This window comes from Grus americana, chromosome 1, assembly GCF_028858705.1.
Source record: "Grus americana isolate bGruAme1 chromosome 1, bGruAme1.mat, whole genome shotgun sequence".
Classification (NCBI taxonomy): domain Eukaryota; kingdom Metazoa; phylum Chordata; class Aves; order Gruiformes; family Gruidae; genus Grus; species Grus americana.
Genome location: NC_072852.1, coordinates 59158576 through 59180565, shown reverse-complemented (window position 1 = coordinate 59180565; position 21990 = coordinate 59158576). Strand labels below are relative to the sequence as shown.

Here is a 21990-nt window from a genome sequence, read left to right as displayed (position 1 = left end):
TGTTAACAAGAAGCACTTGAATGCCACTTGCTGTAACATCCCACAGACTTCCCATGATCAAAGCGAAACACCGTACCATCCGAGATCATCCCAGAAGTGTCTTGGCATCTAGGCTGGAAGAGTGAGAAAAGTCCTGTCTTGCTACTGTAAGACAGCCTTGAACTCTGCTAGTAGTAGTTTAAGATGCTAATCTAAAAAGGTCTCATGATCTTTAAAAAAAGAGCAACAATACAAAAAACTTGCACTAGGAGTCTACATCTTCCAAAATACAAACAAGCAAAAACCTCCTTTGTAAGGAGACACACAAAAAAGAGAATTAGTAGTATCCCACAAACTGCATGATCGCTTGCATTCTGCTGCCAAATTCACACACTCCTCCCCTCAAGGAACACAAAATGCTGGAGCTGTAGAAAAAGAAAATTCAGAACCTTCATCCCTGCCAAGTACTAGACCACTGAAGCATATACACCTTTCCCTGCAGGCTCTAGATATATCCCTGGCTGTTTTTAAAAATTACTTGTCCTCTGTGCTAAATGCATGGAGTTCTATCTATTTCAAGATTACCTAAAAAGCTTCTAGAGACAGAAAATGACAGTTTAGAAGAATGCTTCTCTTTTTAGCAGTTATCAATAAGTACTCAAGACTTCCTGTGCATAACGGATGGAAATGAAGTTTGATTCATGAGAACTGGAATTTATGGGCAAATTAATTAAGGGTATTTCTAAAGGAAAATTGTTCCCATTCATTTCAAAGTGCATTATAAAACAGATTAGTCCTGACACAATCCCTCTAAAAATACATGCAATTTAAAAAAAAAAAAAAGAAAAAAAAAAGAAAAGAGGAAGATACATGAGAAACTATACAAAGAACTACAAGTCTTTATTTCTTACTTCCACAATCACATCACTTCATGCTTGCAAAGTGCAAGGCCAAACAGGACCTTCAGTCCCTGTAGAACCACACATATACAGAAGGGCCAGCTGCTGCGAACACTTTTATTCACTGTCAAGTGTATATAACAGGGAGTTAGCCCTGGAAAGGGAACCTGAGCTGGGACATCTGTTCTTTCACAACAGAGTCAGCATTCGGCTTTGTAAGGAGAAAACCTTGAAACTGGGGTTCAGTCCTTGAAACTGTGTGGCAGTCACATTTGCCCTCCTATTCTGGCACATGTACTGAAGTTGGAACACTCTTTCGTCACCCCATTCCTCCTCCCCAACCTGCAGGGAAGTCCTAGGCCTTTGTTTGTAAATGCCATCTGTTAATATGCAAGTAAGAGATGCCAGCAACATAGCATTTCAACCCAACTATGGAACAAGGAGGGAAGAGAAAGCCCGTTTTTTCCTCTAAACATAAGTTAGGCTTTGACATCAAATCTATTTTACGTATTTGGCTAAAAATAAAACTAAGATCATGCTTAGCTAAACAAAGATCAAAAGTTCATAGAAATCCATACTACAGACTCTCCTGTTATTTAGTACCTCAGGAAGAAAGTGTCATTAACATCAAGTAGGTGTTGGTAAACTGTAGTTTAGAGGTGATTAGCTCTCTTGAACCACCAAGGTGGCAATATAGAGCTGTGGGGAAAGGAAAACGCTAGAGTTGGTCAAGTCAGTTAGCAATCATGACATGCCTTAGTACCATGATACAGTGGAAAGAGCAAGTTCTCAGCATGCCATGGCAATGGCACGTCAGATTAAGTGGCTGCAAGTACTGCAATGTATCCATTCCTCACTGGCATGCACTGTACACTGGCTTTGTTTAAAAAGACAATCCTTTTATCTTTAAAATTTTAAACAAGTTTTTGGGTGGGGTTTGTTGGGGGTTTTTTTACCTTAAATTTTGACTGTTACCTTTCACTTTATTATATAATGGGTGATTTTGCAAAGCAAAAAGAGTACAACACAGAGCTGTCTGTCACAAGCCTTCTAGAAATTCTATGGATCCTATCATTAAGACGCTGCCAATTTTCTGACACCTGTAACTGCCATTGCTTGAGCTGAAACAAGTTTGTTTAATACTTGGTATGCATTTGACGTACATCACTCCTCATGAAAACAGAAGCAATAACTGGCTCTGTCAGCCCATGGTTGGGCAGCACACACACTTCAGTACACTCTCTACTGCTCTGAAGTTACAACACGAATTTAAAGCAACTAGAATCCTTGACATCTATCTTGCCCTCTGAATATTTTGCATCTTATACACTTTTTGGAATGATTTCTATGCAAAGTAGAAGTTTTGCCAGCCATTTATTCTTCAGAAGTATGGAGAAAGGCATCTAGAAATCACAGCTGGTTTTAACAGCATGCAGTTTAAAAAAACTAAAATATGGGGGATGGTGTTTGGGGTTTTTTGTTTGGTTTGGTTTTTACACTTTAGGGATTTGCTTTTGTATTCTTCTCTGCAGTCATGTGAGAGATTCTCAAATAACGGAGTCCCAACAACAGTGGGTTGGATGGGGAAGGGAGAAAAATCATCAGTAACCTAAACTTCATTACAATTATTTAAGCATTAGCAACTATTACCCATGAATTTCTGATTAGCTGTGAACATTCTCATCTTGAAAAACCAATTTAATGATTTAAGAAGTCAGTAGAGAAGCAGAGACTAAACATGGGAAAACATAAAATCTCAACTTCCATAAATAAAGTTTCATCAAATGAAAAAAGTGTTTATATAATTAGATTCAGTACACCCCAAAAGCGGCCTCAATGTGCTTAGTAGTCACACCATGCAGCTAGAAGCTATTTAGCTGAATATACTAATGCACTGGGATCAGTGGAAGCTGCCACTGTCTCCAAAACAAGAGAGCAAGAGTTGAAGAATATGCTTTATAAAACTGATTTTGCTCTGATACTTGGAAAAACAGGGGTTTATATCCAAAACTTCTAATAGGAGACAGTCAAGAAACCTTTCTGGTAGATAAAGCACCGCTACTTTCTATATTACCATTGGTTAAGTTCCGGGCCTCGTCTTGCAGTACAAAGGTTTGACACTATCATATTGAACCCTACGGAATAAATCTGCTGTGACCAGTATACCTGAGATCCTCAAAAAAATTAATGCATTCATCTTCATAAACCCTTATAATCTGCTTCCAAGTTTAAGGTTTATAAAGAGTTGTTGCATAGAGCACTCCTTACCAATTACCATTCAAAGACTCCAGTCCTAAATCCTCCCCGGTAAGGCCAGTGCCACCATTTAGTCACAAAAGCGGAGCAAAAGGTGAGCTGCAGGACTTTTCAGAAGAATCAAAACTTGGGGGGGGGGGGGGGGGGGGGGCCCAGGGAATAAATAACCAAACTTGGGCAAATCACCAACCAGTCCAACTTAGGACTGTTTTATTCTCCTAAGCAGACTGCCTGTCCTGCTTCGGTGGTTGAAATTTTGCTCAAGGATAAGCAGTGGAAGAATACTTAACTCAACCCCATGATTCCATTTTCCACACTTAAAAAAAGAAACGAGGAGCATGTTTCTAAATACAGCTACTGACAGAGCATGGAAAAAGCCTTCGTATGTCTGAAAGTCTGGCACATAGAAAGTATTTTTTGGGTTGAATTCCAGAAGTTACTTATTACTATGTGTGTACACACACATACTATGCCTGCGTGCAGAGATGCCTTCTTATTTATATACTCTACACACATAAGACATGCCTACACATTAAGCTACTATGGGAAAACTCTTATACAGAGATACAGTGGACACACTTGGCGTCTGGCTTTCATTACACAGCTCACCAATGAACATTTCCAACATGTTAAGTTCTAACAAGCTCACACTCCCGGAACACCCTGTCTGCAGGTCAGCCTTTCATCCAACATTTCTTTGCAACCTGCAGCCACATCTCACTGCAGGGAACAGAAAGCTGAACATCTAACTACATTTGTCTTACTAGGAACACCACGCACACTAGATGCTTATGGTTCTAGGAAAGCCTGGTCCAGCCCTATTGCCCTGGAGGAATACTTCCTGAATGGTATATCTGGAAAAATTCTGCAAGAAAAACCTTAAATGCAAACTAGTATTGAGCACAGAACACAAGTATTCTTGATATTACTTTAGTGTCCAATTGAACATCCTCACAAAAAGATTACTGTGCACCACACAAAAAAAAAAAAAAAATTGTGAATTGTCTATGGATTTGTTTTAGCTGCAGAAAGTGATATTGGTGTGGAGTGAAAAGCTGCTCAAAAAAATCACACAATGGGACAGAAAACGCATTCCTGGTGCAGAACGTGCAGTAAACGTGCAGCTCACCTACGAGGATACAACTGACGAATTCGGCAATAGTCCATCGGGGGAGAGGGAGGGGGAAAAAAATATAAGTGAGACATCTTTAAAGTCCTCCCACCATCACCACCACCCTCTTTTCATATGCTGCTAACATTTGGCTGTTTTCCACCCTTTTAATGTTTTCTACAATTTTAAAGTTTTCAGCTGATGTCCACTAGCCTATCACTGTATTCTCCAGTTTTGAGATAGTAGATATAATAGCCAGACCTAATCTACAAAGGTTTTACACTGCCTGGACTGGTTATAAGCAATACATCTGTGTAAAAAGATCAGTATGGGTGATGCTTCATTTACAGCGTCTCTTGCCCATGCACTTGCCCACGAATCCAAAAGGTTGTGGATGAGTTTATCCCCACTGAATTCAAAGGAGTTATGACTTAGAACAATGTTCCCTGGCTTGCAATTTTTGACAAACTTCTATTGTTTTGTAGTTCACTGTCCTCCTCAGTCCCCTGGTAAGTGTCAGTATCTAGGCTTTTATTGAGCAATACGGCTTTTACCACCATCAGCCGATATGTATTTTTTGTGCGAAGTCAGTACATCAATAAAGCTTCATTAAACCCAGGACTTACCTGGTCTTTTTTAGACTTGTGTGAGGAAGCGACATGAGCCAGATACTGAATGACCTTCTTGGTGTTCTCCGTCTTACCAGCTCCTGATTCACCTCTGTAAGGAAAATCTGCAATTTATTCACAAAGAAGATGCAGAGGGACATATTCTTATTTCTAACCCCAAAAGGGCTACAGAGCTCCTTAACTGCATTCTAACTATTAGGAAACCTCTCTCAAAACCAAGAAAAAACAAGTTGTACTGGCAAGTGGTAGTAGCGTAGCTGGACTGCAGGCTAGCCCTCACCCAGTTTACTGCGGGGTGCAGGTTCTGTACATGTGCGCAGAGGAGAGAAGGCAATAAAGAACTATGCTTTCTAGTCACTTGGATACGAAGATTGCCAAGTGGCTGAGGAATAATCCGGAGGCTGCTGTAGAGCTAGGGGTGAAAGGTAATGAAGGAATCTTTCGAAAAGAAGCCTCCTGACTGCAAGAAACATACCAATTCCTGAAGCAGAACTGAGGGCCAACAAATTTTGCTGTGTCTAGAAGAGAAACTGCTGTATCAAGAGTATTTGTTACTGTATCAGCCTCATCAGTATGAGTGTACTTGAACACAACAGCTGCATCAAATCTGAAGGACTTCTCCAAGCCTTTTCCATTGCCAAAGCTGTATTTCTTTAGGAGTTTGAGCACAGGAGCTGTTTCAAAACCTCCCTTCTTCCTCCAATTCTTAAGAAAATTATTCTGCAGAAAGGACTGGATATACATTGTAAGAACTGTAGTGGGACCTTCCTTGACTCTCCACTATTACCTGATTTATTGAGCCCACTCCCAGCATTTATAATTAAGAGAGCCCTCCAAACAAGATTTTTCACACAGACTTTGACATCCAGACGAGCTGACAACTGTAATACTCACGTGCAAAGGATGGACTGATCCTCTCGATCTAGAATAAAATTTTAAAAAAAGTAGTTAGACTGAGACTCTAAAATTAAATTTCTGTGACAGAATGAAATCAGCAAAGACAAAAAAAGGAACTAGCAAACTCTGCCAAGCGTCTTCAGAAATACGGCCAGGTAACCCCTTTTTTGGCAATAGATGCCAATCTCCCACCACCTGCCAAAGTATAATGGCACCATCGCAATTTAGTTTTCTTCATCCAGAAAGAATATTTTTTGCATTACAATTTTTCTACAAACAATACAGAGCTCTCTCTCTGAATGTTTCTTTACCACAGAGCAACAGCTGCATGTACATCTACTTGTTCTTCAGCCGCCTCTCCCCCATTGTACTGGGCTCATACTGATTTACAAAAGTTATCAGCAGAACAGTGGAAATGGAAAGGGGAAGTGGGACAGAAACCGTTACAAATCCTAAAGTCCCCAAAAGGTCAAATCAAACAGAGGCTTTCACCTCCAAAAAAACCACTGGAAGCTCAGTGATAAATTTTTGTTACTTATTTTGTAGAGAATGGACTTGAAAACTACAATGCTGAGCAGCAGCCTAAGTCCTCTACAGCTGATTTATTTATGGCACCATCATCTATTGTATTAATAGAGCAGCTGGTAACAGAAAACTTTTTCATGTTGACATACTAGTGGACATACCAATTCCTGTGTTCAATTCCCAGCTGCGGATGATAACATCTTTCCAGTTACAGGGCTTACTTCACCCAGCCTATCCACCACTATCTTCTCCCACATCTTTAACCTCCTTTCAGCTTTCACCTATGATTACACTTCCGACTAGTCCTTCCACCTTCATCCCGCTGCTCCTCTACCACTTCTGTGTGAACACACTCCCCTGCTTCTGCCTTGGTTTCACCTTTCATCCACTCCTCCACCCTGTGCATCGTGTCTGTGTCATGCGTGGCCCCCCCCACTTCCCCTCCGCCCAGTCTGTATCCCATTCCTCCCCCATGCCACCAGGAACCAGTTGGGAGCACTAGGCAGACTGGAGAGTGCCTGTGCCTACACCACAACAGCCTTAGTAGCTTGTTGTAGTCATCACAGGGGCAGCGAGACCTGTTCAGACATGGAACAGACTTAGACACAGCAAGTCATTTGCAGACAATCCACAAGAGCTATCGGGGCACTCACAAAACAGACTGTGCCACCAAACTCAAAATCCCCATTAGTTTGGAAGTTATCCATTTGGCTGTGGGTTCTTTTTTGGTTTGTGTGATTTTTGTTGTGGTGTTTGGTTTTTTTTCTTAAGATCAAGACCAGAGGACAATCAGATCAGCCAGTCTGTGAACCTCAGTAACACAGCAGTTAGATTTCATCCAGTTATTATCATTCTTTTCTTTTTCCACCATGCTGAGCCCCAATTTTGTATTAGACTGAAGTCTAATCTCTAAAGAGAAAGAAAGCAAACCTCAAACATTCATGCAAGTATAAAATTCACTGGATTGCTCTAATAATTCATTTCAGCAATTGGTAACTTTCATCAGTACGTTCATGGATGTGACTGTCTCCATATTTTAAGTTACTGGTTCTTTCTATTCCTTTCTCCAGTAGCTTAGAGAACCCAAGTGCTTTCAGTATTCTCCCCACCAGAGAATACTTAGACAACATAATTGAGTCACCATTCAAGCTGAGTTGTTTCATGCAAGATAAACAGATTGAGCTGTAATTAGGGAAGGCTTTATAGTCAGATACTGAGTTCAAGTACCTGAAAACACTTTCTATACCCTTAAACACTGCTACTGCAAGTGAATTTAGCATTTCAGTCCTAACGTCATGAATCCCATATTCATCAAGAGAAAGCTCCTATAAACTCATTTTATAAAAAGAGAGAAGTATATCTAGTTTTTGGACACATTTTCATGGAATAAGGAAAGCAGGTAAACTAACCGAATTTGAGATTCTATCTCTTTTTAAATTATTCTGAAACCAATAATGGAAACATTAGGTTCACACCCAACAGACAGGCAACTCCTACTCTTAAGCTTCTTTACTGGAAACCGATTGTATGCAAATGAGCACAAAAATTTAGAGGAAAATAATATCTGCTTTATCCTTGTTAATACTATTCTCAAAAAGAGCTGATCAGCCCTAAGACTGGAAGAAAGCAAGCAGAAGAAAATCATCACTCAAACGGTTTTGGCCTAGCAAATTCTTAAGCATTCAAAACCAGATACTGCGGCTTTACTAGCACTGCATATTCATTTTTTCAAGTGCTGAATTTTATTCACCGCCTTAAAGATATGCACCCTTTTGCTGAGGGACAGGCAGTGTAGGTGTTAGCCAGCTCTGAAGGCACTACCCATTCAAGGTTCCCAGTGGGTCAAGAGCTCAGCAGGCACACGCCAGCCCTCTGCGTGACTGGGCACTTTGAGGGTGGATCAGGGGAATAACTAATGACTCATTTATGGATTGCCTAAGGAAATGTATTCTTCAGTAGTGCGACACCTGGGTGCAATTCTCAATCACAAAGCAGCTATGTGAAAGGAAAAGATTGTGCCTCTGAATAACATCTAACTTTTGAAAGCTTGACTATAAACAAGCAGCCTACTTGTCCGAGGAAAGGTTATACTCGCATTCAGGTGTTACAGAGGCTCTTCTAAGAAACCAATTTGAGAGAGAGTTTAAAAAAAAAAAAAGCGGGGGGGGGGGCAGGAGGGGGAGATAACCCTAAGGAAGGTGCTCCTTACTCCCAGTAGCCAACTCTAGTGTTGGAATTACGAGCTGGAGCTCCTCATAATGGAGCCCTAAGCACTTGAAAAGTGTATGCCTTCCCTCTTCTCTGGGAGAGGATCCTTATTCCAGAAAAATCCCCCAACATTGGTAAGCAGACAGATAAACCAATTGCCCAACAAAAAAAGATGACCAAAATCAGATAATACTCAGAAGCTCTTTGGCACTGAACACTTTTGATCATGACAAGTTTTGCTGCACTTAGTTGAGAAACTCTTTTCAAACCTCATTCCAACGAGGCAAGGTAGCAACAGTAGCCTGGAGTGACCCGAGGAAGTCCCAAAGGGGCAAGGCACAGGATTTTTCCATGCCTTAATGCAAAGCAAGGTGTTGAAAGGCGCTCAGGCAGGAAAAGTCACAGACAGCGTTCAAAGCCCTCTTGGCACTACATTTTCCTCCCCCAACATACTTTCCTGGTGGCCTGCTGCAGCTGTGTCAGTCACCTCTGCTTTAAGCCAGCAGGAACGTACCTGCGAGTGCAGGCAAGTCACCGGCGGGGTTCAGACACTGCCATAAAAGGCAACATTCCTGTTTGCAATCCGGGGGAAATTCTTTCCCAGGACTGCAAAGCAGCAGTCATTGGGATAGCTGGAATTCTTCTAATTGTGTACAGACAGACAACTCAAATAATGTGTTGAGCAACAGGAAACTGGAGCCGACCAGAAGGCCAAAGAGCTAACGCATACAAAAGCGTAACTCTTCAACACACTTCTAATTAAGAATTGCTTTGAGTGCCAATATTCATTCTCCATACAATACTGACTTGCGCCATCACGAATCAGAATTTGGTTGCCCAGACAATAGGCCACCTCCACCCCTTGTTTTTTTTTTTTTTTTTTTAAAGGATCATTCAACATGGATGTACTGTACAACTTCAGTCAGCACTTGCCTTTACTCCGTTGTCAGTTGTGCAAGCGACCTACTCAGCAAAAGAGAATGTGCTGGGTACCAAAAACTCAGTTGCTTATAATAACGCAATCAAGAAACGCCTGATTAAAAGAAATCTGCATCTGCTTTTCAATCCTAAACAGAGTCACTTATTAAAAACAATCCAGAATAACAACTCATTAGTTAATTATAGCAACAGTTCTGTATTTCAGAGCAGCTGGCAAGGAAAGCTTTTTATCTAGGCTCTTCTTTAGTTCTCATCACCATAGTACTCAAGTGAGCATAAGAAGCAGCAGCCTCAAGCATCCAGAAATTCAGGAAGTAAAACATCCTTCAAATTTAAACTATACAGCAGTATGGTATAATAAGATCAGTAGACTAATTTTACTGTATTAAAAAAACCATAATATCCAATTCATTCTTGACTTTCTTCAGTCCAAAAATAAAAGACTGCATTTTAGACTGCTTCCAGGACCTTCAGTATACATTAAAAACTTAATTAAACAAAAATTTGTTTTCATAAGAGAGACATCTTGTACATTGAAAGTCCTCAGCCAAATATTCTACTACAAAACAACAAATCTGAATGAATGCTGAACTGCTGTGGTTGAATATATTGGCATAATTGATAAATTAATAGAGCTCTAAACTCTTGAATTTTGTTTTTAGATAGATGTTTTGGGATGGGAGAAGAAAAAGTTTGGGAAGCTAGAAGAGAATGTGCAATTTAAGCTCCACATCTCAGTTACATCCTAGCAGGCCTTTATCACCCACTTCCTCTGCATGAGTGACTCCAGTTTCAAGCCTGTTCATCTCCATAAAAGGAGAAGTAATATAGCATTCACACAATGGTGACATCATCTCTCCAGCTAAGAGGAAGTGTAGCTGAAAGGCAAAGGCTTGGCTTGCAGTCCCCCTGCCTATAGCTGACTCATTAAGGCTAAAAGCTTAACCATAGCGAGATGGTACCACCCACCTCCTAACCACCTAGTGTCTGACTGAACTGAGCAGCCTGGCCCTCTATGTTTCCGTTACTGTACTTCTCCCCTCACATCATGGTGAATGCCTGTAACCCGACTGCCTGCCTGACCAAGTTAGAGAGTTGACCTAAAGCAAGAATAAATGCATATAAGTGTTTCAACCATGCAGTAGTTTCAGTTCCTCAGTCCCTCTTCAAACTTGTCTTCTGACCTCAACATAATCTTACAACCAATGTCCTTCCCTCAGGGCCCTAAACAGGAGGAGCCCCAGGTCCTTGACACACTCTGCTACTTGGAACAACCCCACTGGCATAAAAGTCTAATCAAATATGTTCACTGTGGTGCTCTAACCTACATGCTAGTTGAGCAGATCAAAAACACTCCAGGGGAACACCAGAACAGAGCCCAAGAGCCTGCTTTTGCATTATCATTTAAGGAATGTACTACAGAGAAGTTTCAAAATGCTAATAATCTATCATCACGTACCAAAAAAACAAAGAGAAAGAAATCAAATGAAGGACAAACATAGCATATCCAAGACTGCTTTCAACAACAAAACTTCAAGATGTAACAAAGGAGAAAAATCACTTGAGTTGGCAGGAACAGTGCAGTGCCAAGATTCAGCTTAGCATTATCTGAAGTTTGAGGACAGTCACATGGAGAAAAGTAAGTTTCATTTCAAAAAATGAAATATATCCTACTGGGTCAAATGCAAATATTTATTTCCCCAAGCCATTTTTGGACTAGAGCCCATACCCCTTTCTCTGGCATTCCTTAACTGAATCTGGAGATAGCAAAATAGGAAAACAAGTTAAGCTGTAATTTTAGGTTAGACAAATGTTTATGAAGTTCTGACAGGAAAGAAAAACTGGTATACAGCCTGCAAAAGCTCAGGCAGCTCATGATACTAAAACAGTGAACTGCAGGGAGACTGACAGCAAGGGCTGAACCATTGCATAAGTGACTGCCAGACAGCTCCTGCTCTGGTTTACAGGAATGAAGAAAAAAGGGTGTGGTAACTACTAAAAAACAAATGGGCAATGGACTCTTTTTTAGCTCGTTGTTCTACTGAAAACCACATTTCGAGACACAGATTTTGAGAGCTGCATTTAGAAATCTCAAGTAATTCAAAGCATGTAAAACATTTCTTAAGAAAATCAGAAGCTATGTACATCTTTTCTTGCCATTTGTATACAAACACCATCAAAAAAACCATCCTCCATAATTAGCATCCAAACTTAACATTGCCCTTTGCATCAGAAATTTGGACAAATCTTGGAAACAAACTAGTGAAACCACAGGCTATATTCTTTTGGGTTTAGTGGAAACAGAACTTGACCTTTACATGCGACTTGAGAGAGACATCTGTGCCTCTACATAATCTGAACAGCTCTGTCAATCAAGTATCCCTGAATTGGTAAGCACACGCAGAATATTGTATATAAAATAAAGATGCACTTTGGGACAGTACAATATACAGTGCAGCATAGCAGACCACTGCTAAGAAACAAGCTGAGAAAGAAAACTGGAGACCAAGGAAGTTAAACCAGAAGTGTTCCACTAGCTCAGAAACTTAAGAAATATGTAAACATTTAAGAATTACAAATAAAATACTTCAAGGTCATGTTCTATAGAAGCAGATCTAGGGGACTGTTTCTTGTGAAAATGACAACTGAGCCTGAGGTGCATGTGAAGATCTACAACAGCAAGTGATTTGTCATAACTACAATAGTCAACAGTTTCTTCCCTTAATGTTAACAAGGCCAATAAAATTCATGAAGTTACTATGCTTCAGATTTTTTCTTTTAAACACCAAACCCAGAGACTACCGAACTCAAGTGAATAGCAGCAAGGTGCTGGCTGCACAGGCTCCTTTTCCAGGCTAATCCATCAAGGTCAAGGAGGGTTTAATCACTGCACAATTATTTTAAGTTTTGTTCAGTGAACCATTAGGAGCCCTACACTAATATGTGGAGAAACTGGATGAGAAAGGAGATGGAGTACATTCATTAGCAATGTGCTGTCTATTCCCTCTCCTACCTATCTCTTAGCTGAGCAGGTTGAGCTTTGGAGACCAGAATAATCATACTGATCTAACCTATTACAGAAGTTTCAGACACTGGCATTAAAACAGCATCATGCTCCAGACACCAATGAAATTTATAGCTTCTATCAGTATTTGACATAGAAAATTCCCTATATGTATTCCAAATAGACAAGCAGGTGCTGTTTAACAGCTTTAAAATATGTTTTTCTAAATAGATCCCCTGGAGACTATGAATTGAGGTAAAGAACGTACTCCTTCACTGTACGTTTGCTGCATTAGAATAATGATTTGTTTGCTCAAGACACCACTCCACTTGCCGGCACTGTTCTTCAATCATCAGCACCAGAAGAGTAATTCTTCTGAAAGCAGTCAGATCTGAGGCTTCTGGGATCCAGGTTACCCAGGGAACAGAAGCATTAAGATAAATGGTTGTTTTCTCCGAAAACAAACATGTTACACTTTTTTCAGAGTTCTGCTCTTGAAGCACAGGAAGTCTCTCCAAGTACCATGCAGCAAAATAATGTTTTAGTCTCATTTCTGAGTCTTAATGTCTTGGGTCAGAGAAAGGAGGAAAATAGAAAGAAAAAAAAAATCACTTTGAACACGTTCTCCATCATATTATTGCTTCAAAGAAGTACTTCTGGTGAAATTTAACAAAAAACAATTTAACCTCTTGGAATTTATAAATGCCACGTGACACTTTTGTGAATGGAGTAATCAGGGTAGACACAAAAAGAGCACCGAGCTCACCCATAGTGCATCAGCATAGATGCCTGAAAAGGGTTAAATAGTTTTTGGCTTAGCAGAGGTTGGAATAAATCTCTCATTTTCCTCTCCCTTCCCAATTCCTTTCCTGATGAATGTGCCTTTGAATGGCCTGCTTATTAGAATACCATAAATTGACTGAAAACAAAACAAACAAACAACAAAAAAAAATCAGAGTCCAAATCAAATAGCATGCAAGGCATTTTCACTCTGTCAGCTTAAGAGATAATCATACCCCATGCTGACAGAAGTCAGAGTCAACAGCTTGCCATACTTCTCCAGACCATGAAGGATTCCCAGTCCTCAGGGCTCTGAAAGTAGCCTAGGGAAGGCAGCCTAATCCTAAATGCCTCCAGCTCATGTAGAGCACCGGACCCTTTCATCTTCTATTCTCTGTACAGATTCCTGCCATACCACTGCCTGCTGCACCGAGCCTCCCCCACCGCTAAGCAAAACTGAGAAAGTGCAATAGGAATGTTGCTTTCCATTGCCCTAGAGGCTAGCCAGGACCAGAGATACTGCAACAATCTACTTGCCCTCACTCCCAGTAGCAGATATCGGAATGCTGTTACCCTTTGCAATAAGGAAATAAGAGAGCAAATAACCTTAACATGATCTCTAGAGTTCTTAATATACGTGCATGTGAAGCAGCAGATAGACAAAAATCTTTCCAAACCTAGTTAAAAAGGTCAAAGCAGGCTAGTTCAAAAGCTAACTGGGAATGATATTCACATCCAAGAACCGTTCCAAAAAGTCAGTGACAAGGTATCTCAAACCAGGCAAAGAAGAGCTGGGGTAAACCTGTCAATACTGCTGAGAATATTGCATAGCTAGAATTGTTCTGGGAAAGGTAAACACTCCAGCAGAGCTCACAGCAACTTTGCCGTGCTAGGAAAAGAGGCAGGGCTGCCATTCTTTAACAATTCAAGTCTGGAATTTCTGAGTTTTAGGCATCGCTAAAGCAGTGGTTTGACAGAGACACCTTCTCTTTTGAAAAGGAAAGAAAATATCTGTACCGCTATCAGACCAGGGAATGTCACCTGTCTCTTGTTGCAGAATTGCAGATGTCTGGATATCCACTGCCACATACTGATATATCTGGCAGGGATGAAGGACAAGATGCATGCACGTGCAGTTCCATACGGTTTAACTGTTGTCTATAGAGGTAAAAGGACTTCAGTTTCCTTACAACAATGCCAAAGAAACTATTTTGGCTCTACGCAGAAACAATTTCTTTCTAGGGAACAGTAACTCCAGTAGGGTTAAGTCAATAGCTTGTTTAAGAAAAATGTATGTTGGTACTTGAGCTGACAAGGAGTGGGCAAGGGAGACAAAGAAGTAATAAAGGAAGCGAAACAGTGATAAGAGGTTTGTGGACAACCATGCTACCACGTATAGTATAGGTGGTGTATCTGTCCTTGTCCTTCATGGCAGATCCAGTCTTTGTCTGAGGGAATTGAGGTGCTATATAGGTCCAGGTTAACAAGTTTTTTCCTCTGGATACAGCATTCCTTTCAGAGTAACACATCAGTAGTGTAGCTGTATTTCTTCAAGAGCTGCCATGTCTTCAACAAATTGCCATCAGTAACCCGCCATCAGTCCACTGCAGCACGTCTGTATGGCTCACCTCTCCCCACCCAAGGCTTTTACAAATATAGCTTAATCAATCCACCATGTTAGCTCTCTTATGTGCTCTGCTCGGCACCACACTTCAGCAACCCTTCTCAGCATTCTCCACACATACAGTTTGTTTAAAGCCACTAATGCACGTAAGTGGAAAGAGTTTTTCTTGCTCCCTTTCCACTCTGGGCAACCATGTTGTTGTAGTCCTCCTATGCTTGGAGGTGCAAGTGGTAGTGAGGGCAGGGGAAAAGCAGAACTCTTTAAAACTGAGTCTAACTTGAATTTTAAAGCATGATTTTATTATATTTGGCCTTTGTTCAAAAAAGTGAGGCTAATGACAAGACCTAGGAGACACAGACATCTTAATCGTTGCTAGTCATCAGAAAATAAAGGAGTAATCAAATTCATACAAGCCATGCCAAATCAAACTGTCCATTATATCCTATAAAACTTACATGCATGCCTCTTCATATAACCCAGCTACAAACAGGAAGAAAAGCACAAAATATCTCCATACTCGAATACTCTCCAAGCATCCCAAACACAAGCACTGACTCTGTGAAAGACCTCATCTCAGAAGGGGGGATATGCACAGGACATTCAGAGCTCCATATTTAAAAGTCCTCAAGTGACAAGCAAGCAGCAGATAATATATATGGTTATTTACTTCTCATTTATATACATGGGGCGGGAGGGGGGGAAATAGGTCAATCTGCTTGCTTTCTTTTATTCTATGAAAAGCCAACAGATGTATTTAATATTGTCTGATAGTAAGTTTTATTCTTAACATAATAAAAATGTAACCAAACAACTCCTGATCAGTAAGACTACCACTGACCATCACATTTCAAAATACAGGTTATACTAAGCTTGTTTCACCCAACCAAACTGTATGACTGGATTTTAAATACTTTTGTTAAAAGCCTCTATCAACGAATACACATACTTGCCCACCTACAGCTATCATTCCATAGGCAGTTCTCCTTGCCTACTTCTCTGAACCCCCTGCATTCTCACCAGTCTGTTCTTTATGTCAAGTTTAGCTTAGTTCTTCAATCCACTTGAGCAGGAGGAAGCTATTCACCTGAACACAAAAGCTGGTAGCAAGTAGGTGTCAGGTGTCTGTAAGCAAGGACAGAGTGGGCAACAATGCCTTTTGATAGCAGTGAGGTGGTGTTCTCATACAGTGTTTTGACTGCAACCTTGATTTGTGATTTTAACAAGTCATTATCTCAGTCAGCACTCACCTTGCATCATACTTCTGTAGGCTGTGTCTGTGATGGCATAGATATGAGGAGGCATCTCATGTCTTTTTTTGCCTTTGTACATCTCCACTATTTCTTCCGAGTATATGGGCAGATTCTTGTAAGGATTGATTACCACGCAGAACAGGCCTGAGTAGGTCTGGAAAGAAAACATCCCAGCAAATAAAGACAGGAATTAAAAATGCTGTAATGCTTGCACATCTTAACAGTATATTACTTGGAAAAACAAACAAACCAGTCCTTTTTTAAGTGCTTCTTCCAATGATGCCATGTGGGATGCTTCCCACTAAGCAATATTAGAATCTGAACAACAGCTAAAGTCATAGCAACTTGACTAGTACTCAGCCTTTCCAAGCATGCACAGAACATCACCTGACACATTAGTCACACTGATATCAAACTGGCCTGCTCCCTGGCTAATTAACAGTCCACTAGGACTGGCTTTTCTTCTTTTCAAAGTTCCTATATTCAAGTGTCCATTTCATTATATAAGATAGGTGCTTAGATCCTACAAACATGCATTTTACTATGTTCCACCTCACATTTGCTAGGGATTTATCCACTAATTGACCAACTACAACGTAATAAAACTTCAATCCAAACTACTTACTAAAAGAAAAATAAGACCAGTGTACTCTAAGGTTTTCAAAACCACCTGACTAGGCTGAATTCAGCGTTGACCCTGCTCTGAACAGGAAGTTGGATCAGATGGCCTCCTAAAGACCCTTCCAGCCTGAACACTCTAATTATAAATAATGTAATGAGTATAATTAGAACTAGATTCAAAACTGTAAGGTCATTAATGTAGTATAATTCTGAACCAGTCAATACAGAAAACAATTCCAAAGTATTTCATGCTCAAAGAGTCAGCAACATTTGCCAAAGTTTACTTCTAATTCATCTCAAATGGGTAATTCATTGTTTTGTGACAGCAAACCTCGATTTCTCAACTGGTTTCCTCTGGCTTAAATTCTACAGTTCTATTAGAAGACAACTGTCAAAGTACTTCCAGTGAAAATATTAAGCTTCTTAAAAAAAAAAAAAATCTGAGATCTGAATAACTTAAAAAAAACCCCTAACAAACATTTTGCTTGCAAAGGGAATAGGAAGAGCAGAGGCTTCTTAGATATTTCCTAGATATTCTAAGAATAGCATTCCAAGCCTTGCTCCTGGGGTTTAGAGCTACCCTAGTTCCCGAACAATTTTAGAGGCAGCTGTTTGGAACATCTGCAGAGGAGTAGCTTTCTACAGCAACTTGCAGTGCTACCAGAAAAGAGTACATTTGGCACCTTTTTATTTCTATTGCTACCATCTCTTCTATTGTTTGCTCAATGAAGAGTGCTTTGGAGTGGTAAAGAGTTCTCCATAATGAGCACAGAGAGTACTTAAATCAGATTTAGCCTCCTTAGCTAGATAAAGGTAAGGATTAGACTACAGTGATCAGAGGGGTGAAAAATAGCATATACTACACAGTTTACACTCTTATATCCAAATTTTCTACACACTGTCTTAACATTAAGTCATTAGCCCATTCTTACATGCAGCAGATTCAGATACAGCTTTCACCCCATGTCCCCCAGAAAACAAAAATTTTACAGGTATTTATGGTTGCTTTTCCATACCCCAGTATAAACTATCAGGATATGTTTCCAGACCTACTTTTTTTTCAAAAAAAAACAAACTTTTTTTTTTAAATATTTGAGGGATATTTGAATAGCTTACAGAAAACACTAAATCTCTTTCCAAAGTTGGTTAAAAGCCTTTTAGCGTAGCACTTCTAAAATTCCAGGGAGCTAAGTTTCAGTAAGACATTCTAGTCAGGTTAGGTGTGAGGTAGTGCTTGAAAGGAACAGCTTAAGGAGTTTGCAGAAACCAGCTTGGCAATGCTAGTTTCTTTTGCCTCAGCCTTAGTTCTCCATCTCATCAGACAGTACTTGTACAGCACAGAACAGCACCAGAAAGACTGGGTCATGCTTTCCTGACCTTTGACTACACTAGTGAAAGACAGAGTAGGACCAACAGGTAGAAAGGAGTCAACTCAAGAGCAGCATGTTCACAGTACATGCAATACACCTTTTCCTTATACTGGCATGGAAATAATTGACATTGGAGTCAACTGAACTGTTAGAAGAAGAGCTGTAATTTTATCTGAGTTCTGGAAAACCAGTAAAGAAAAACCCTTTAGGCCGCCAGTCCCAGCTGTCTGCATTAGCAACCATCTTGCCTCAAATCCCACAGCAGCAGCAACATGCACATAGTAAAGAAAAGAAGATGCCCTATATAGTCCCTGTTCCCCTCTGCAACAAAACTGTAACTCATGCCACAGACCTTCTTCTCTTTTGAAGATCTTAAGAAAGCTAAATGCCTGTTTGCTGCTTTTGGGGGATTTGAAGTGAAAGCAAAAGAAAAATGGTAGCAAGTACTATGGTAATATTCCACAAAGAATGTAAAGTTTTCCTGTCTGTATTTGTGTGACTTTTTACGGCCATGACAAATCAGAATTGTTGTTTTTCAAGTAAGAATAGTGTGAAGGTCTGAAGCTGGACTGAAGCACTTACAGATGACAGCAGCAGTTTAGAAAACAGAAAACATGAATTTCAATTAGAGTGATGAAGCCATGAAGTAGGTATGCAGGAAGAAGTCATCGCCTTCTTCCAGCATTCTGGTTCCCAGGAGAAATACCTAAGGGAAGTTTCTTTGCAGTATAATGATCTCAGACAGATGTGTGAGGTGATATTTTTGTCTAATGAAAAGAGGCAACTAATCACAGCTGGGATAGGCAACTGAGCAAGACCACTATGTGACGACTGCTGGTCAAGCACGCTGACAGAGTTTTATATAGGAAGCAAGTTGAATTACAGTGAACAGAAGCTGCCAGCCCTACCACAGAGAGGACAAAGAGTCATCTTCATCTTATTGAAGTACAAGTAAAGATTTATATGCATAAATCCCTGAATTGAACCCAACACTCCAGTTGAAAGGCTAATCTATTATAATCATAGCTGGCTTGGAAATCTGTACTTTGTTTCAGACATTACTATCTCAAAATAGAATTCTGGCATTACCTTTCGCTAACTGTTTCAAGTGACACATGGGCCAAACTGGAACTAGTTTTATTTTTCTAACTGCTAAACTTGCTCTGAAGAGCTGAAAGGACTGTCTGCAGCATGGCACAAAGCTGACAGCATCAGAAAGTTTATTTTCCAGCAACTGTTAACTTTAATGAAATAACTGGAACATGCAAGGTTGAGTTTTGAGTTTCACACTGAATACAAACAAGGCAGTTCAGGTAAGCAACACAGAAGCTGCAAATGATCTTCTGATAAAGCATTCCAAATAGAAAGGGTCAATATGAAAGCCAGTCTATTAGCAAGTCACCTCAGTGCAGAACCAATCAGCACATGGAAACAGTAAACTGGTCTCAGATTCAGGCTCTTAGTTCTTGAAATGTGTGATGGTCCCTACTCAAAATTTGTCTGTACCAGCCATAGAATGGGCAGACAGAAAAATAAAGTTTAAAAAAAAAAAGGAAAAGAAAAGGAAAAAAAAAACCAAAAGAAAAAAGGCACAAAACCACACAGCCCTGCTGGCAAAGAAGAGAGAAAGGACAAGAGCAGAAGTAAATTATGCTCATGATCTTTCCAGAGACATTTATGCTAGAGATACATTGCGTGTACTCTCTTTCTTCAAGAGGATTAATGATCAACTAACAGCCACTCCAATGAAAGTATTTTAAGCCTTCGCATTAATCTCCTGACTTGCTGAGAACTGCTGACAGGTGAGATCAGTCCATTTCACAAGTGCACAGAAACACAGTTTTGGCAAGACTAAGATTCTGTAATAGAGAATTACTATGCTATGCTTACTTGGGTGAAGGGTGTGGGGATTTTTTAGTACTTCTTTTACAATCCAATTAGAAGAAGTCAATTTATTACAGTCACAGACTGTGTCTGAAATTTCAGAGGATATCTTGCAAGATATGTGAAACAGCCCATTGCATAGCGTGCAACAGACTTTGTGATGCTATTGAATTATTTTCAACAACTTATTACACACGCTAGCAATGTTTCCTGTTCTAAAAATGTTACACAAGATCTTGCACATCCTATTTCATCTCAATACAAAGATTCTTCCCTCTGAGAATAGATTTTGACCAATACTCGAAGTGAGTTATGGACCACAGAGAATAAATAACTGCATCAACCTCGAACTACATCAGCTCTCGAAATTTTGAGATCAGACAGTGGGGGTCAGACTAAATTTATATCAGCTTTGCATCCTTCAGATGTTCTCTGAAGGATGATTTCTGCAACAGTTGTCTATATGCCTTCGTGCCACTCCAGAAGAGCAGTGGTCACAGCACTAGTCAGAGTCAGAGTTTCTAGCTTGTGTTAATAAAGTAGAGGCTATCGTGACCAACATCTGCTGGCTAAACAGAGGCCACATGAAGAGGAAAATCAGAAGGGAACTGAAGAACCAGGTCAAGGTTCCAAATTTTCCTTCTCCACCTTTTCCTATTTATTGCTTTTGGTATTTAGTGAAGCAGTTACTGCATGCTTTATTGGATATGACCATTGGTACCGTAAATGGTATCTTTGTCATTTCCACGGCAGTAAGAAGCAGGAATCTCTATTCTTGTCCATTTTGGGGTGGAAAGAAAAGGAAATATTTACTATCTGTAAGCACATGCAGGGACATATATGCCTTCTCTAGTAAGACACTCCAAGATCCATAATTTTTGTAACACAAAAAGCTTGGCATTAGCATTCTTTCCCACTGAAGCTCCAGACGTGCAAAAAAAGCAATTCAGATGTTAGGGATATTAGGACTGTGGTTTTATTATTATTTGGTTCAGTTCAGATCAGACTCCCTGTTTACCACTTTCTAACTGCTCTCACTTCTTGCTAAAAGAAAGTTAAATGGCATTCAAAACATCCTGCAAATGAAGACATTAAAATGTTAAGGACAGATTTACCACAGCATTCCTTGAAAGCTTCAACATTAACTAGAGGGGGATTGGCATAGTTTAGTGAAACAATTTTAAGTAGAGGGAAGAAGCTAAGTCACATGAGAGTTGTGTATAGGGGCAATGAAAGGTTAACATACACATTTTAGAAGCAGAGTGATTACAGTAAGTTCACATACTATGTAATCAATAACTCCTACCTCAATAGACAAGATTACTTACATAGATCAGTCCTGAGTAGTATCTCTCCTTCAAGTTGTGAAGCACAGAAGCCTCGTTCAGGCATGTCAGCTCTGCCATATCTTCCACTTTAGAGAATTTGGGGGGGTTCATCTTCTGGATGTCATCCTTATTTACTTTCACTTTCTTCCCATTCTCTGCCAGTTCCACGATGGCCTCATCTCCTACTTCTTCCTTCAGGCTTGCTGCCTCAAACCCATTCTTCTCTGAGGGAACCCATACCAGCTTCTTAGCTGCCCAGTCAGCCTGAGTCAGGGGGTTATTAATGATGTTTTTGTCCACATAAAGGTACTTATCTGCATCTCTTTGCGACATTGTGTTTTAGAATTGGGGACCTGCAAAAAGAGAAGGGAGAGGGGAAAGAAGGTATTTTTAAAGCCTCAAGTTGTTTTGGAAATTCTTAGAGGCAGACAGGCACATGCTAAGTACTCCACATCCCTGGTTATCACAGCATGCCTCCCCCTCCTTTAGTTTCATGTTAGTAAGCACTGGTAAGTTGTCAAACTTCCAATAAGGTCAAGGTTTTGCTTGCCAAGAGGATGAAAAAAAAAAAAAACCGAACTAGCAAGCAGCTAAAAAAAAAAACCAACAAAAAAACCAAACCCTACAACAAAACACTGACCATTAAGCATTTGGAAGCCATTCCTTGGCAGAAAAGATAAAGCACA

The 21990-nt window shown here is 40.1% G+C and overlaps 1 protein-coding gene across 1 annotated transcript in view; it reads right to left on the bottom strand.

The window, feature by feature from the left end:
* The window catches only part of MYH9 (myosin heavy chain 9), a 71643-nt gene that overhangs the window by 34002 nt on the left and 15651 nt on the right, over positions 1 to 21990 (bottom strand). The window contains exons 2-5 of the mRNA XM_054813829.1: positions 21305 to 21657; positions 16099 to 16255; positions 5769 to 5796; positions 4872 to 4965 (exon numbers count right to left, since the gene is read on the bottom strand). Of these exons, the coding sequence (XP_054669804.1) occupies positions 4872 to 4965; positions 5769 to 5796; positions 16099 to 16255; positions 21305 to 21637 (612 nt within the window). The 5' untranslated portion in view covers positions 21638 to 21657. The remainder of the gene's footprint in view (positions 1 to 4871; positions 4966 to 5768; positions 5797 to 16098; positions 16256 to 21304; positions 21658 to 21990) is intronic.